The sequence below is a fragment of the Ziziphus jujuba genome, chromosome 1, assembly GCF_031755915.1.
Source record: "Ziziphus jujuba cultivar Dongzao chromosome 1, ASM3175591v1".
In the NCBI taxonomy this organism is placed as follows: Eukaryota; Viridiplantae; Streptophyta; class Magnoliopsida; order Rosales; family Rhamnaceae; genus Ziziphus; species Ziziphus jujuba.
In genome coordinates this window covers 34,941,289-34,958,224 of record NC_083379.1, presented here as the reverse complement: position 1 = coordinate 34,958,224, position 16,936 = coordinate 34,941,289, and the positions used below count along the sequence as shown (strand labels likewise).

The following is a 16,936-nucleotide window of genomic DNA, read 5'->3' as shown; positions in this document are numbered from 1 at the left end:
TTTTTTATTTTTTATTTTTGTTTTTGTTTTTTTGTTTAATTTTTACTTTTTGTGTGCTACATTTTGTCATAGCTGACCTTTTGTTATGTTATTTAATTTATAGGATGATTTGTTTTACCACATACATACCTTTGTTTTTTTTTTTTTTTTGTAAATACCTTTGTTTGATTTGCAAGAAGTATAATATGGTTACTAATATGCGTGAATTTACAATCTTATCCTTTGTTAAGAACATTTAGAGAGGTATATCAAATGGTATTCTTAGTGGTCAAGTTATGATGCCTAATATGATTAATTGGGCAAAGAGAAATTTCATAAATTCCTAGAAGTACTAGAATACAACGTTGAATTATAACTTCTTTTAAAAACTTAAATATATTAAGATCTTTCCTTTTTTGGGCTCATTTGGGGGGTGTTTGTTACTTCGGACGAGCAAGATCGGGACTGGCAATAGTCCCGATCTAGTGTTTGGGAAGCCAAAATCATGAAGGGGACAACTTATCCCGGATGCTCACCTTATCCCACTCGAAAGGGACTCAATTGACCCATCTCAACCCTTGGGCCACACCTGTCCCAACACTTTCTCTTTCTCTTAGAGGCAACTCTCTTCCTCTCACTGGAACGTGGTCTCTCACCGGACCGTCATCCTCCGCAGCTTTCCGATTTGAAAACCTCGGTGAGTAATGTTATTCTTCTTCAATCGGTTTGTTTTCCTTCTTCGATCTACCTTCTTCTTTGATCTACCTTCTTCTTTTTTGATTTGCCTTCTTCTTCTTCGATCTTTCTTCTTCTTCTTCGATCTTTCTTCTTCTTCTTCTTCTTCTTCTTTTTTGTTTTTCATGTGATTTTTTTATCTGTAAAATTGGGATTTTCATTTGCAAATTAGGGCTTTGATTTGAGGATGAAGAATGCTTACTGCGAATTTGGAAAATTAGGAGAAAAGAATGGAAGAATTTTTCGACTCCATTAGAGAGACTAAGAGAGAGAGAGAGAGAGAAAAGTGAAAATGTACATAGTAGGGTATAGAGTGTGAAGTCCAGCCGCACCAACCACAGCCTCACCAACCACAGCCACCATTGTTGACAGCCACCATTGTTGACACCATTGCTGCACCGATCAACAATTGTGGGCTAAGCTGTTGAAAATTGTGGCCTTGTAAGCCTATAAATAGGCTCCTTACCGTTGCATGAAAAACAAGCCAAGTGAGCAAGAGAAAACTCCGAGAGAGAGAGTTGTTTAAGTTCCAGAGAGAGCTTGAGAGAAGAGTGAGCAATTCCAGAGAGAATTGGAGAGTGCAGAGAGAGATTCCACGTGAGAATCCAAGAGAGAGAAGTTTTTGTATTTTTGTATTTTATTTCCAAGAGAGTAATAGAATTTTTTTTTTATTTTCTTCTCATATTTCTTCTCTAACGTGGTCAGAGAACCACAACAAGTGGTATCAGAGCCCCAGGTTGAGAGCTTGGGTTCAAAATTTGAAGAAACAGAGCCACTGTTCTTCAAGTTGGTGTTTCGGAAAGTTGCTCAAATAATTAATTTGACAATCCCAGGTGAAAGTACCCGACGAGAGGAGAACAACGAAGTTCACCGGAGAGAAAACTGACGTTCCACACGCCCGCACGCGCTGACTGAAATTTTTCTGCAACTGTTTACACGCCCACGCGCCGCACGCGCCGTCTGGAGGTTGAAGACGACCACGTCAGCAGCCACGTCAGCGCACCCCTGCCACGTCATCTTCCACGTAAGCCGACACGTCGTCAGCCACGTCATCTGCCACGTGTCGCCACGTCAGCACCATCTACCACGTCATCAATATTTTCTGAAATTACGGAACAGCCCCTGAAGTATTGGAAATTATAGATTGACCCCTGTATTTTCTGAAATTGCGGAACAGCCCCTGAATTATTGGAAATTACAGATTGACCCCTATAGTTGTCTAAAATTACGGTGCAGCCCCTAATCTATTGGAAATTACAGATTGACCCCTGTAGTTTCTATATTTGCAGGTTGACCCAGAAATTTTGTGAAATTACATATTTGCCCCAAACTTTCTGGTAATTATATTTTGACCCCAGAAGAGTCAGGTCCACCATTTTCGGCTGTTCCGGACGCAACGGTTAACTCCGTTTTGCCAAATTCAGCTCCATTTTTGGTCAAGCCATAATGTCAATGGAAGAATCATCTTCGGGAGCTATGGTTAAGCTCACTGCCACAAATTATACACTTTGGAGACCTCGGATGGAAGATCTCCTCAATTGTAAGGATTTGTTTGATCCTATAGAAGCTAAAGGAGAAAACCCCGATCCCAGCAAAGTAGTAGAATGGAAAAAATTAAACAAGAAAACGATCGGTCAGATCAGGCAATGGATCGACCACAGTGTCTTCCATCATGTAGCGAAGGAAACGGATGCATATGCCCTCTGGACAAAATTGGAGGACATGTACCAGGCCAAGACTGCTCGGAACAAAGTCCTGTTGCTTAAGCGATTGGTACATCTAACATTACAGAGTGGAACTTCTGTAGCCGAGCATACCAGTGAGTTCCAGAGCTTGGTAAATCAACTATCTGCTGTGGATTACCAACTAGGGGATGAGGATCAGGCCCTCCTACTTCTAAGCTCTCTTCCAGACAGTTGGGAGACATTGGTAGTCTCTCTCAGCAATTCGGCCCCGAATGGCAAACTTACTATGGCTATGGTTAAGGATGCCCTATTTAATGAAGAGGCCAGGAGAAAGGACATTGGCATGGATCAGTCACATGCCCTCGTCACAGAGAGAGGAAGACAGCAAAGAGGTGGTCGAGATAGGGGGAGAGGCAGGAGCAAGAGCAGAGGCAGATCTACAGACGGTAGAAAATCATCATATAAGTGCTATCATTGTGGCCTGGAGGGTCACATGAAGAAGAACTGCAGAAAGTTGTTGAGAGAGCAGAGACTCCAAGGTAATCAGCCGAAGAAGGATGGAGAGACACTAGTCACTTGTACAGGAGAAGTGGCGCTCTGCTCCACCGAAGAAGAGACATGCCTTCATATATCAACCCAAGATGTTGAGTGGGTAGTCGATACTGCAGCATCCTACCATGTCACTCCACATAGAGATTTCTTTAAAACGTACAAAGCAGGAGACTTTGGTACGGTAAAGATGGGAAATTCCAGTTTCGCAAAGATTATGGGAACTGGTGATATTCAGATAAAAACGAATGTTGGTTGTACAATCACTTTGAAGGATGTCCGTCATGTTCCAGATCTTCAGCTTAATCTACTTTCGGGAGCAGCCTTAGACAAGCAAGGCTATGACAACTACTTCAGCAAAGGCACATGGAAATTAACGAAAGGTGCCATAGTTGTCGCCCGAGGACATATTTGTGGAACGCTGTACAAGACTCATGTGAAGATATGTGCAGATAGCCTCAATATTGCAGAAGGAGAGGCGTCTCAAAATCTGTGGCACCAGAGACTCGGTCACATGAGTGAAAAAGGATTGTCCACTTTGGCAAGGAAGAAACTTATCACTGTTTGCAAGGATGCTGTGCTAGATCCTTGTAATCACTGCTTGTTTGGTAAGCAACATAGAGTCTCCTTCAGTTCCTCTGCATCGAGAAGATCAGAGTTGCTTAGTCTGGTGCACTCTGATGTTTGTGGTCCCATGGAGGTGGAATCATTAGGTGGCAACAAGTATTACCTGACCTTCATTGATGATGCTTCACGGAAGGTGTGGGTATATTTCTTGAAGACAAAGGACCAGGTACTGGATTACTTCAAACTGTTTCATACCATGGTAGAGCGTGAAACAGGAAAGAAGCTGAAATGTCTCCGCTCAGATAATGGAGGCGAGTATACTTCCAAGGAGTTCGATGCCTACTGCAGAAGACACGGCATTCGATATGCGAAGACGGTCCCTCGCACCCCACAACATAATGGAATAGCAGAAAGAATGAACCGAACCATTATGGAAAAGGTCAGAAGTATGATCAGTATGGCTAAGCTGCCAAAGCCATTCTGGGGAGAAGCTGTTCGTGCCGCCTGCTATTTAATCAACAGATCACCGTCAGTACCGTTGAATTTTGAAATTCCGGAGAAAGTGTGGTCGGGTAAGATTCCCTTCTACTCTCATTTAAGAGTGTTTGGTTGTTTAGCTTATGTACATGTATCCAAGGAGCTCAGACAGAAGCTCGATGCAAGATCTACTCTATGCATCTTTATAGGATATGGAGACGAAGAATTCGGATACAGGTTATGGGACCCGAAAACAAAGAAGGTTATTAGAAGCAGGGATGTAGTATTCCATGAAAACCAGAAAATGGAAGACATTGAAAAGCCCAGAATGTCTCCTAATTGTAGTTCTAGTGCCGAGAATTTTTGTCCTAATCTAGCACCAGCACAAATAGCCACAGAGGATAATGAGGTGCATGAAGATATACCAGAAGCAGACCAGGAGGAAGAAGGGGATAATGAGCAGGGGGAGACTCAATCCTCTCAAGCAGCTGCAGGGCCATCACAGCGGTCAGATGATGGTACACCTCCTGAAACCAGTGGTTTACAAGTTAGGAGATCTGAGCGAGGCCGAATTCCATCAAAGAGATTTCCAAAATCTGAGTATATTCTGCTTACTGAAGAGGGGGAGCCAGAGAGTTTCCAGGAAGCTGTTTCTCATCAAGAGAAGGAAAAGTGGCTGCAAGCAATGCAAGATGAGATGGAATCCTTGCAGAAAAATCATACTTATGAGTTGGTTAAGCTTCCAACAGGAAAGAAGGCACTAAAGAATAAATGGGTGTTCAAGCTCAAGAAAGATGGCAGCGGAAGGGTGGTGAAACACAAAGCCCGATTGGTGGTCAAAGGATTTCTTCAGAAGAAAGGAATTGACTTTGATGAGATTTTTTCACCAGTGGTAAAAATGACTTCAATACGAGTCATTTTTGGTTTAGTAGCAAGTCTAAACCTAGAGCTTGAGCAGATGGATGTGAAGACAGCATTTCTTCACGGTGATTTACATGAAGAAATCTACATGGAGCAGCCAGAAGGATTTGAGGTTTCAGGGAAAGAAAACCTCGTATGCAAGCTAAAGAAGAGCTTGTATGGCCTCAAGCAAGCACCAAGACAATGGTATAAGAAGTTTGACTCGTTTATGGGGAGTCAAGGCTATAAAAGGACTGCAGCAGACCAGTGTGTTTATATTCAAAAATTTTCAGGTGGAAACTTCATTGCACTTTTGCTATATGTGGACGACATGTTGATCGTTGGACAAGATGCAATGAAGATTAGTAAGCTGAAGAAAGAATTGTCTAAGTCCTTTGATATGAAAGACTTAGGACCAGCTCAACAAATTTTGGGAATGCAAATAATCCGAGACAGGAAAAATAGAAGGTTATGGCTATCTCAAGAGAAGTATGTTGAACGGGTGATAAAGAGATTCAACATGGATAAAGCCAAACCGGTCAGCATTCCACTTGCAAATCATTTCAAGTTGAGTAAGAGATTGTGCCCCTCATCCAAAGAAGAGATAGAGGAGATGGCTTCAGTACCATATTCTTCAGCGGTAGGAAGTCTGATGTATGCAATGGTGTGTACCAGACCAGACATTGCTCACGCAGTAGGTGTTGTGAGCAGATTTCTTTCAAATCCTGGAAAGAAACACTGGGAAGCAGTCAAATGGATTCTCAGGTATCTTAAAGGTACATCGAAGCTGTGCTTGTGCTACGGGGGAGGTGATCCAATCTTAGAAGGCTATACAGATGCAGATATGGCCGGAGACCCTGATAATAGAAAGTCTACATCAGGTTATCTCTACACTTTTGCAGGGGGAGCTGTGTCATGGCAGTCAAGATTGCAGAAGTGTGTTACTTTATCCACTACTGAAGCAGAGTACATTGCCGCAGCGGAAGCGGGTAAGGAAATGTTGTGGTTAAAGCGTTTTCTCACAGAATTGGGCATCAAGCAAGAAGACTACAAGATACATTGTGATAATCAAAGTGCCATGGATTTGAGCAAAAACTCAATGTATCATTCCCGTACAAAGCACATTGACATCCGCTATCATTGGATACGCGAAGTAATAGATCAACAGTTACTGAAACTGATGAAGATCCACACAAAAGAGAATCCAGCAGATATGCTAACAAAAGTTGTTGCTCAAGAGAAGCTAAAGCTATGCAGAGACATAGCTGGAATAGATGGCAGATGACCATCAGTTTTAAATGCGGCTGGAGGGGGAGAATTGTGAAGTCCAGCCGCACCAACCACAGCCTCACCAACCACAGCCACCATTGTTGACAGCCACCATTGTTGACACCATTGCTGCACCGATCAACAATTGTGGGCTAAGCTGTTGAAAATTGTGGCCTTGTAAGCCTATAAATAGGCTCCTTACCGTTGCATGAAAAACAAGCCAAGTGAGCAAGAGAAAACTCCGAGAGAGAGAGTTGTTTAAGTTCCAGAGAGAGCTTGAGAGAAGAGTGAGCAATTCCAGAGAGAATTGGAGAGTGTAGAGAGAGATTCCACGTGAGAATCCAAGAGAGAGAAGTTTTTGTATTTTTGTATTTTATTTCCAAGAGAGTAATAGAATTTTTTTTTATTTTCTTCTCATATTTCTTCTCTAACGTGGTCAGAGAACCACAACATAGAGTCCATAGAGTGCTGACATTGGGCGTGACCTTATTGGCCCTAGTATGTGCCATGGCTTCTCTTCCTGACAATCTCAACCTCCCATCACTATCCATCAATGTCCAGGTCTCTCTTTATCCTTCTCTCTAAATTTCTCTGTTTTATTTTTTTTTTTTCACTTGTACGTGGAGGATGTAAATGGGTTTGCATTCTCTTATTTGTTTCTTTTAACTGGCTTTAGAATTTAAAGCGTTGGTCATGAAAAATGTTAAGAGTTTTCTAGTTTTGTAGGTTCTAAATGTTAATTGGTTTCAAAAGCAGCCTACTGGAAATGACGAGGTATTCTTTTTTCCTAATTTTGTGTATGTGTGTGTATTTATGTGTTTGTCTTGGAAGAAAAAGTTTGTTAAAATGTGTAAACAAAATGATGGTTCTCTGGGAAAGATGTAAAAGTCTGTATGCATTTTTTAATATACTTGAGAATTTAGAGCGTGGAATTACTAGATGATAATGGGTTTTATTTTGAGATTTTTGGTGTGGTTGTTCTTCATTGTGCTTGACCATGTAACCTCTCTTTTTTCTTTTTTTTGTTCTTCTTTTTTTTTTTTTTTTTTTTTTTTCCTTTGGGTGGGCTGTAGAGTGTGGCTCAAATCCAGACATTGCTTATCGTTGACAGACTTATTTCACCTATCTGTGAATCCATGTCCTTAAGGATAGAAATACTCCAATCTGATATGGCTAGATTTCTTTATAGAGCGAAGTGGGTCTCTTGGAATTGCTCTTGTTATTTGCTACCAAATTTAAATATAATAGTGGCTAAACTTGCAAATGTATTGCTATTGATTATAGTTTTTTTTTTTTTAATTGATTTCTCTGTTAATAATGTCTTCCACCTGTTTGTCTGTATGTCCATGAAGGGTTATGATCTATTTTCTTAAGGACTTTCTGGATTACCTTTTAGCTTCTTCTTCATACAAATCAGCTTGCTATTGAATATTTCAGCTGACTTCCAGTCAATGTTAACATGAAATATATAGGAAGTTTGTCAGTTAACTATCTATATGCTTCATTTCCATGGTCATGTTTGTCCTCGGGTATTCATGTGTCAGTGTATTGTGTCCTCATGTTGTAGGGCTAATTAACTAACTAGTCAATAGTGTTTGCTATCAAATCATCATGAAAATACTTGGTTTCAATCAACAGATAAATTTGAGTTTTACTTGCTCTGCGATACAAAAATAGCTTGGATTGTCATGTAATATGGTCTGAGGAGTTAAGAAAGTAGCAATTTCTCACGTTAGGCTTTTGCATGTGATTTTCAATTATTTCCACTCTTTTAATCTCCAGATTTACTGCTATTATATATTTCCTCACATGGTTTCTTTTAGTTGGCTGTATACTTATTTGACCCACCTTGTGTTTGAAAATTGATTCTTGTTGGATACTCTTACATCAACTTTTCCTTTAGTTCGAGGGAATACTATAATTTATGTGCTTGATGTATAATATACCTAATTAGTTATTAATTCTTAGAACTAATTACATGTGTCAATCTTCTATGATTTTGCATTTTAATAAGAAAAATCAAGTTATTTAAGTTTTCTTTTTTATTTTATGTCATCAAAGTTTCATAGGAGTCAAACATTATATTCTGTTTCCTTGTAATACACTATCTTCGACTATCTGCTTGTTCCATCTCCACCAGGAAAGAATTATAGCTATGATGTCAGTATTGTCTAGAGGTTCGTGAAAGCGTTTCTTGTTGAAGGCGATTTTCATTTATTCCTCTCGATTCGATTGAATAAGGCATCTGAGTTGATGGGCTTGTACCTTGCAGAAGTTGCCCCAGATTCTGATCTCTTCAAAGTTTTCAGCATTAGTCATGCTTCTACTGGATCGCGCAAGACAAACTCTTAATAGGCTCTATGAAACCATTGATATGTATTTGGAGGTACACAACTTTGGAAATTAACTAATCAACTATAGAATATTTAATACACATGCACTTATTATTAAAGTTTACTAATTTTTTATATCATAATGATAATTAGTTTGCAATGACTTGGTTTTCCATAGGTCAGTGTGAAGAAGAAAAAGTTATTTCAGTTATCAAAGCTCTGAATATGAAAGACAAAAGTTTTCTTCATTGGGCTGCAGAAAGTTTCTTTCACAATATCCTTTTGGGGAATTTGGTCCAATGTCCTTCTTTCAAGGCCTCTAATGAAATATACCCCTCATTTCTTAGTTTTTTTTTATCTGCCCACTGCTTCCCATTTTATCCCCAATGAAAGTAAAAAATTACTTTACTTTCCTTTCTTCATTCCTTCAGTCCGAGAAACCCACAGTCTTTAGTTTCTGCACTCGGCTTTTCTATTTTTCTTCATTCCCCAGAAAACCCACACACAATCTCATTAAGAAAAAAAAAAAAAAATCCATGCTCCATCTCCTTGCATCTCTTACCTCTTCTCTTGCAAACATATGAAAGACTAAGGAAAAATTGCGTTTGAGGTAAGGATCTGTGTATTTTGATTTTTTTTTTTTTTTTTTTTTTTTTAGCTTGGGTTTTTGCTTGATTGGTGAAAGGCGAAGACGATGATTGGAATGGAGGAAACTAGTCGAAATCAAGTAGTAGTAGTAGTAGTAGGTTATATAATTTAGTGGTGTGATTAAATATTATGAGTATGCTTTAGGGTCGGTTTCTATATTGCTTTAAGGTCAGAAACACTTCACAAGTGTTTGTTGAATTTTCTGATTGCAATTTTAATTACTTTTCACAAAATTAAAAAAAAATAAATAAAAAAAGAAAAAAGAAGGGATGACGCATTAACAAATAACAACGTCTTCTAACATATTTGGCGACCTTTAATTATCTATTTTTAGCGACAAATATATTTAACGATGCTTTAAAATAAGTCGCTAATAGCTTTTTTAGCTACTCTCCCGAATACTGTCATTAAATAATGCGTCACTATAAGTGGACCATCAAATGGATCGCTAAAAGTATTGATACGTTGCTAAATAGGCAAATCTATTAATGCATCGCTAAATAGACGACTCATTAGTAATGAATATATTTAACGACACTATATGAAACAGTCGCTAATATATTTTTAGCGACATTGTGATGAAGCATTGTTAAATAATGTGTCGTTATAAGTGGATTAAAAGAATGCGTCGCTAAAAGTCAATATGCGTCGCTAAAAGCTCAAATATAGGCGACTTTCATACTATGTAGCTTTTTGTTTTATGGCTTTAGCGATAGGATGTTGGGCAATACCGTGAAATATGTCGTTAGTTATTTTGTGCGACGCATTTATTGCATCATTTATCAATGCGAATTCTAGTAGTGTAAAATGGCTTGCGTGCGAACGGAAGATGGTCATGGAAGTAGAGAAAAAAAAACACTATAGGAGAAGAGAAAGGTTCGAATGGGAATCAAAGGAGAAGAGGAGAAAATGAATGATGTGAATGGGTATGAGAGGAGAAAAGGAGAAGAGGAGAAGAGGAGAAGAAACTTGGTGCAAATGATAATTTTTGGCATGTGAGCTTTCTTACAATCCGAACCGTCCGAGTAATACTATTTAAATCCAATGGTTTAATTTTTTAATATGTTTTTAATTTGTACTTTGTTGACTTCGTTGACTAGATCCGACCTAACCAACCTAACCACAGAAGACTCTTATATAGATATGAATTATCTACTTAGCTTTACAAATAAACATTTATGCATCTGACATTGACTACGTAGACTTTATTAAAGAAGGACCTTTATCACAGCTTAGTCGTCTATGATCTACTTAGCTTCACTTTCTGACTTGTGTTAGTCGTCTATGGTCTACTTAGCTTCGTTTTCTGTTTTTCTCCCAAGAAGAGCGGTCGATCGGCGCCCAGGTGTTTTTTTTTTTTTTTGTTTGTTTGTTTGTTTGTTTGTTTGTTTTTTGATAACTTCAGAAGGTCTCTTAAACTGCCTACCACGGTATACTTTGAGATTTATATTTATAGTAAAAATACTCTTAATTAGCTGCTTTTTTATTTCTGTATTTGTGGTCTTTCACAATTAGTACGTATTTCAGAGGGGAGAGGTACCGTCTTCTTAATTAGTTGTACGGAGGTTATGATGAAAAAGTACTCTTAATTAGCTGCTTTTTTTCTTTCTATATTTCGCGTAAATTCTAATTAATTCCATTTATGCACTTTAATATTTTTCACTATACTCCATTTTACATGTAGGTTTAGCCTTTTTGGTCCAGGGGTGGTTGAGCTTTTGAACTTAAAACTTCATTCATGCCTCGCTTTGATTTCAAGTTGAATTACCCTTTTTTTTTTTAATTTATTTAGTTAAATTTTAACAACTATTTTGATTTTAAATTGAATTATCATTTTTTCTAAAATCTCAAACGGATAAGAGTTGAACTATCATTTTTTTTTACATATATTTTTCTCTAATATTGAAAATGATGTTACTGAATTAAACAAAGCTGGTAATCTTTGGCTGCAGTGAAAAGAAGAGATCTGGCTGGGGATTTTATTAGCAGCTAAAACTGTTAGTTAAAAAAAAAAAAAAATGGCAGATGATATTTTAACAAATTTGGCAAACGGATTCAACTCTGTTGAAAAATTTGAAATCCCAACTCTTCAGGGGAGTGATAGCCAAAATCCCGATCACCAAATCGAGATTGGCGATGATCCTTCGAGACAAGGGCCTCTACTTAGAAGCAGAAAAAAAAACAAAGAAGAAGAAAAGTCTTTGTATAAGCCAAAAGTGGAAACCAGCAAAAGATGGACAATATTCAGGGTTCCAGCCCATATACGTGAAGTTGATGAAAAGGCTTACGATCCTAAGATTGTTTCTATTGGTCCTCTTCATTGTAACAAGCCCTGTTTGAAAGCAATGGAAGCTCAAAAGCTTCGATTTGTGAATCGGATTTTAGAACATGTCGCACTCAGCAAAGCTGATCTTGAAAGGCCTATGCATGAGTTGGAGGGCCAAACTAGAGAGTGTTACTCAGAGAACTTTGAGGATATGAGCAGCAATGAGTTTATCCAAATGATGGTGCTTGATGCTTGCTTCATAGTTGAGCTGCTCCGATTATATGAAAAGAGTTGTGAGGTATATGTTTATATATATATATATATATATATATTATATCTATATGTATATATACTATCTGAATTATTTAATCCATGTGAATTGCCTTTTCATTTTATATATCAACTTTTATTTTCTCTAATATTATTTATAGGGAAAAGATGTTGAGGAACCAATATTCGGAACTAGGTCGATGATACCAATAATCGTTCGTGATTTGCTAATGCTGGAGAATCAACTTCCCATGTTCGTATTGCAGAGAATGTACGACTTATTGATAACTAATTATTGCTCAACTAGTTGCAGTTCAACTACTCTCAACAAGCTGGCACTTCGGTTTTTTGAACCTTTCAGACTTGGTAGGGACGAAATCTCCAGCGAAAGGTTGAACACCACAGAAACATATAGTCATCTACTTGATTTATTTCAATCTCGCTTCGTTCCAAGTCCTGACCATCCTTCAATGAAACAAAAGGAGACGTGGAGTATCGACGATGAAAGACTTCCCGGGAAGGGTTGGATCAATAACGCCACAAAGTTAACTTTCGCGGGCATTGAACTTAGAGGAAAATCGTCAAGTCCCCTTCTTGATCTTAATTTTCATGGCCATGTCTTGGAGATCCCAACTCTTTTTCTTGATGATGGATCTGGTCCCTTGTTGAGGAACTTGTTAGCTTTTGAACAAAGCAATAGATATGCTAAGCCTTATTTTACTTGTCTTGCAATTTTCTTTGACAGCATTGTAGACACCACCAACGACATCAACATTCTTCGCAATGCTGGGGTTATCAAACAGGCAAAAGGAGGCAACGACGAAATATTACAACTTTTGAACAGTCTCACCAGGGAGCTTGAGTTCGACATGGAAGATTGTTACATAACAGAGCAAGTTGAACGTATCAACCTTTTTTGTCGGACAACGAGAGCAAGAATTAGGACCATATTTCGGACTTTCATAAAGCGTTTTGACATTTTGAATGGGGCCCTGACTTATATTTCCTTGATCCAGACGATAGTATTCATCCTTGCCTCTGTATCTGGTCCTGATACGGAAATGAAGTCTGCTCAGGCTCCTGCACCTTCTGCATAGAATATATTCGATTACCTTTTGACGCATGCTTGCTTGTCGGTAAAATAATGGGTGTTTTGCATTGCTTAGATACTAGCATTAAGGTTTGCTGCATTGCTTAGATACTAGCATTAAGGTTTGCTGCATTGCTTAGATACTAGCATTAAGGGTTGCTGTGCGTATTACGGTATACTTACTGGGATTATGGACTGTTATTGATGCATGATTAAAGCATTCTGGAAACTGCGATCAAATATAATTTGTAATAGAACTTGGTGGGATCCGCTGCCATGCTTGGAGGGCGCCATTTGAATGTCATTTATTCTTAAGTTTAATCGTTTAAATTGTTATTTAAGTTCTACTGGTAATGATTTATTAAAGGTGACAAATAGCGATTTTTATAATTATATGTGGTTTAAAAATAATTACATGTAATTCTTAAATAGTAGCATGTAAGATTAATAGTATAGCTATCAACTAGAAACGAGACAAATATCAAAAAAGCATTGGCATCCAAGTTGTACAAATAGACCCAAGTGGTCTTAATCAAATACAAGCTGAGAAACTCAATTACAAAGTAATAGCTATATTTTACATTCTTTCTCTTCTCTTGCATATGTGCTCTCGGTCTTCATCTCTCAATTTTAGGAAAGTTGTCTTCCCCCCTTTTTCTTTTTTTTTTTTTATAAGAAAAATAGTCTCTAAAATCTTATAGCAATAAATACTCAAGCCTCCTAATTTCCGAGCACCTTTCGCACCCACCAGAAACTTCGGGTTAGCTTAGTCACGTTTAAGAATCACATGAAAAGCATCATTTTTTTTTTAAATTTATTTTTTGCAATTTGAGAACACCTATATTGCGAGCTCTGCATGTATGATCTAGCCTTCAATCTAGACTTGGTGACACTCAGAATTTCTCCTTTAGTTGAGAGGCCAAATACTTTACCATCCCATTTGTTAAAACTTGGGTATGCAAAACAATATTTGGCTTAACAAATTAGCACCAATCTAATGGATGAGTTGATCTTAAGCTAACCCGCACAAATTCAACATAAGTCTATATTGTCGCAGTAACAGCTCTGCACAGTACTAATTTAGTATTGTCAGACATTTTGGCTACAAAAACTCGGCACACTATTTTTTGTGTGAAGTCCCAGTTAGTGCTGTTCAGCCCGCTCACCCAAACTGTTGAAGGAGAGGGTGGGTCTAGTAAATTAAGTACTCGATCTCCTTTCTCCTAGTGACGGAAACATCAACGGCTAGAGCCAATCCAGCCCCTTTTTTTCTTTTTTAATTTAAATATTGGTAGATTTAATATTCTATTAAAAAACGAGAAAGAAAAAAGAAAAAAATAAAAATAAAAACAGAAGAAGAGCAAAAAGAATGGTGTAAGGAGAAAATGAAGACCCACACCGGTTTGGATCAGTTTTCAAAATTAAAAAAACCAATATTGTTAGAAAATATTATAAATAATAATATTCAAATAAAATAATAATAAGCAACTATAAGAGCAAAATAAATATTACAAATTTTAAACTAAATTACAATAAGCTTAAATTACTATACACAAAGCTAAATGAAAGAATAAAATAAACTTTCTCTCTTGCTCTCTCTCTCTCTCTCTCTCTCTCTCTCTCTCTCTCTCTGTGTCCTGTCTCATTCAACATTTTTTTTCACCACAAGAGGGGCTATATATATATTTTTTTTGCTAGTAAGGTTAGAACCAGCTCCTATGCTGGGATGTTTGTGTTTCTAACCGTCAGCTACCACATGACCTCACAAAGAGGGCTGTATTGGTGGCTATATATATATATATATATATAGGCAGTGAAGCAAAAATCAGCGATACAGTGGAAATATCGACGACAATGTCGTGTATCGGACACCGGTGATACCGATAGGGGGTTGGAAGAAGTTTCTGTCAGGGATGCCGGAGAAATATCGCCGGAGTCGACAAATGTAGGCTGAGTCGTCGAAAATCGATGGGAGTGTCGGATTTTTGATGGACAATGGTGGAAACACAGAGGAAAAGCCGGTTGTCGGTGGAGATCTTGGATGGAAATATCGGCTGGCCTCTGTCTCAAGAAGCAGAAGAAGAAGAAGACCTGCGATCTGCTTCTTCCTACGATCTGCCAGAGCCCAAAAAGAAGAAAAAGAGAGCAGGGAAGAGAAAGGGAAAGAGAGAAGAGGAAGACCAGGCCTCAGAGATCGGCCGGCCGAGTAGTAGAAAGGGAAAGACTGAAAGAGATCGAAAGAAGAGGAAGAATCTGGAAGCATTATCCGCCACGTGGTGGGTTCATGTCCACTTATACAGAAAATCAATAATAATATATATATATATAACTCTATTTTTCTCTATTTCATTGTGGCCTTGTCGACCAAACCATTCTTCTACATCTGCAGGTCCCACACCCATTTACGCATCTCAACTTCAATCTAAGCTAAGCGCGTGAGAAAGCGAGTCCTTTCTCTTCTGCAAACCAAAACGTCTCTTTTCCTTTTTTTTTTTTTTTGGGTAATTTGAAGGGTTTTCCGTCCAATTGCAAGTCGCATACGCGTCTACTTACTGAAGTAGGTCCCATCGTACCTTTGAGGAATCGTCTCACGTTTTATCTCTTTTATGAAATTAGATCGGCTCCCATCGCATGAGAAACTGGATATATACATATATATATTTTTATATATATTATTGTCGACGTGGGGAAGGGCCCCACCATTCAAAAGTTCCCGGTGATAAAGTCCCTTTTTCAAAAAAATAAATAAATAAATCCAAAAAAAGAAAAAGTGTTTTCCCAAATTTTGGTTTTGATAAATTTTTTTTTTCTTATTAATAATATCATGTATAGTTTAAAAAAATAATAATCATAATGTAAAAGTATTTGAAGCTAAAACAGTAGAGAAAAAGCTCGCCCACCTACTTTTCTCGTATTATACAAAGAATGATTGAATGAATGAATTCCACAATCACTTCTTTGCAATAAAAAAATAAAAATAAAAAAATAATTTACTATAAATTGCCAATCAAGTTGGTGGGTGCACTGATCAAAAATTCTTTTTGTATTACTATTATTACTTTTTTAAAATAACAAAGGTTTGGAAGGGTATAATTGGCATGACCTTGCAATCCTAATTGGCAGATCTAATTGTATAAATAAGCCAAATTTATTATTGTAAATTCTGCGAGGAAAATTGAGTTTGTGATCCAAACTACGATGATGGAATTTGATTTTTTTTTTTTTTTTGTTGGGGTTCAAATTCGTTGTCAACTTATCTATTTGTTTGTATTTATTATTATTAATTGTTTTGTTAAGATCTATGAGATAATTTACTATAAAAAAGACATCAATTATTACATCACATATTTGAATTAAACATAAATAATTATTCAAGTATACGGATAAATTAAAATTGATTTCTTGTTTTAATTTATAAGTTCTATGATTGGTTTCAAGTTGGAGGATCATGTAGTTGATATGGGATAATAAAAAATAAGTAACAAATTCAAAAGAGTGGTATTCTTTTGTTTGTTGGTCTATTTTACGTTTGCAATAGAAAGCTTACCTTTTTCTTTTTCTTTTTCTTTTTTTTTGGTACTATTACTTATTCCCCATATTTTTGGACCCAAAAAAAAAAAAAAAAAGGATCCAAAGAAATTGGACCGTCAAACAAAAATTTTCTGGTCCTGGTCTGAGACGGAAGCGTAAGAAGAAAACCATAGATTATATGGGTCTTCCGTAGATTATATGGGCAGTAGTACGACGTCCAAACAGAAAACAACAGGAAAATAGAACCTTCAAAATCAAATAGAGCTATCGTTTTTTTTTTTTTTAACTCTTATTCCCAGGAGAACTGGTTACTTACATGGTGATTCCAATAATATTAAATAATTACTTTAAATCTTGATTTTTCAACCTATATGATCGTATTTTCAACCAGTATAAAGAACGAATTGGCACTGATTCAGATCTTGTACAAGCTGTTTATGATGTCTTTGCAGCATTATATTCAAATTCGGATTGTATATCTTAATTTGGAAATAAAGTAAGATTTTATTTATTATTTTTTTTAACTAACATAGTAATAATGTTTTTTATAATTTTTTTCATTTTTATATATAGATAATATGCTTTCGAGATGCATGAAACGGGTTTGGTGATCGTGCAGCAATTGCCGCCCGAGCGG

The 16,936-nt window shown here is 37.2% G+C and overlaps 1 protein-coding gene across 16 annotated transcripts; it reads left to right on the top strand.

Moving 5' to 3' along the window:
- Positions 1 to 350: 350 nt before the first annotated feature.
- Positions 351 to 15,112, top strand: LOC107434777 (UPF0481 protein At3g47200). Of its 16 annotated transcripts, none has more exons than XR_009634602.1 (8): positions 6,620 to 6,722; positions 6,888 to 6,935; positions 8,302 to 8,338; positions 8,434 to 8,547; positions 8,673 to 9,104; positions 11,095 to 11,706; positions 11,840 to 12,890; positions 12,923 to 15,112. XR_009634602.1 is itself a non-coding variant. In XM_048471178.2 (6 exons), exons 5-6 carry the CDS (start codon positions 11,161 to 11,163, stop codon positions 12,773 to 12,775), a joined length of 1,482 nt encoding a protein of 493 aa, XP_048327135.2. In that variant the 5' UTR covers positions 6,620 to 6,722; positions 6,888 to 6,935; positions 8,434 to 8,547; positions 8,673 to 9,104; positions 11,095 to 11,160; the 3' UTR covers positions 12,776 to 15,112. The 16 variants fall into 16 exon arrangements, 1 of the variants encoding a protein (XP_048327135.2); XR_009634604.1 differs by having other exon boundaries at positions 8,223 to 8,338; XR_009634601.1 differs by having other exon boundaries at positions 7,235 to 8,338.
- Positions 15,113 to 16,936: the final 1,824 nt, after the last annotated feature.

Coding starts and splice junctions, on each gene's coding strand:
- LOC107434777 (XM_048471178.2), top strand. CDS start 11,161: ATGGCAGATGATATTTTAACAAATTTGGCAAACGGATTCAACTCTGTT. Junction 11,707..11,839: donor TATATGAAAAGAGTTGTGAG/GTATATGTTTAT, acceptor TATTATTTATAG/GGAAAAGATGTTGAGGAACC.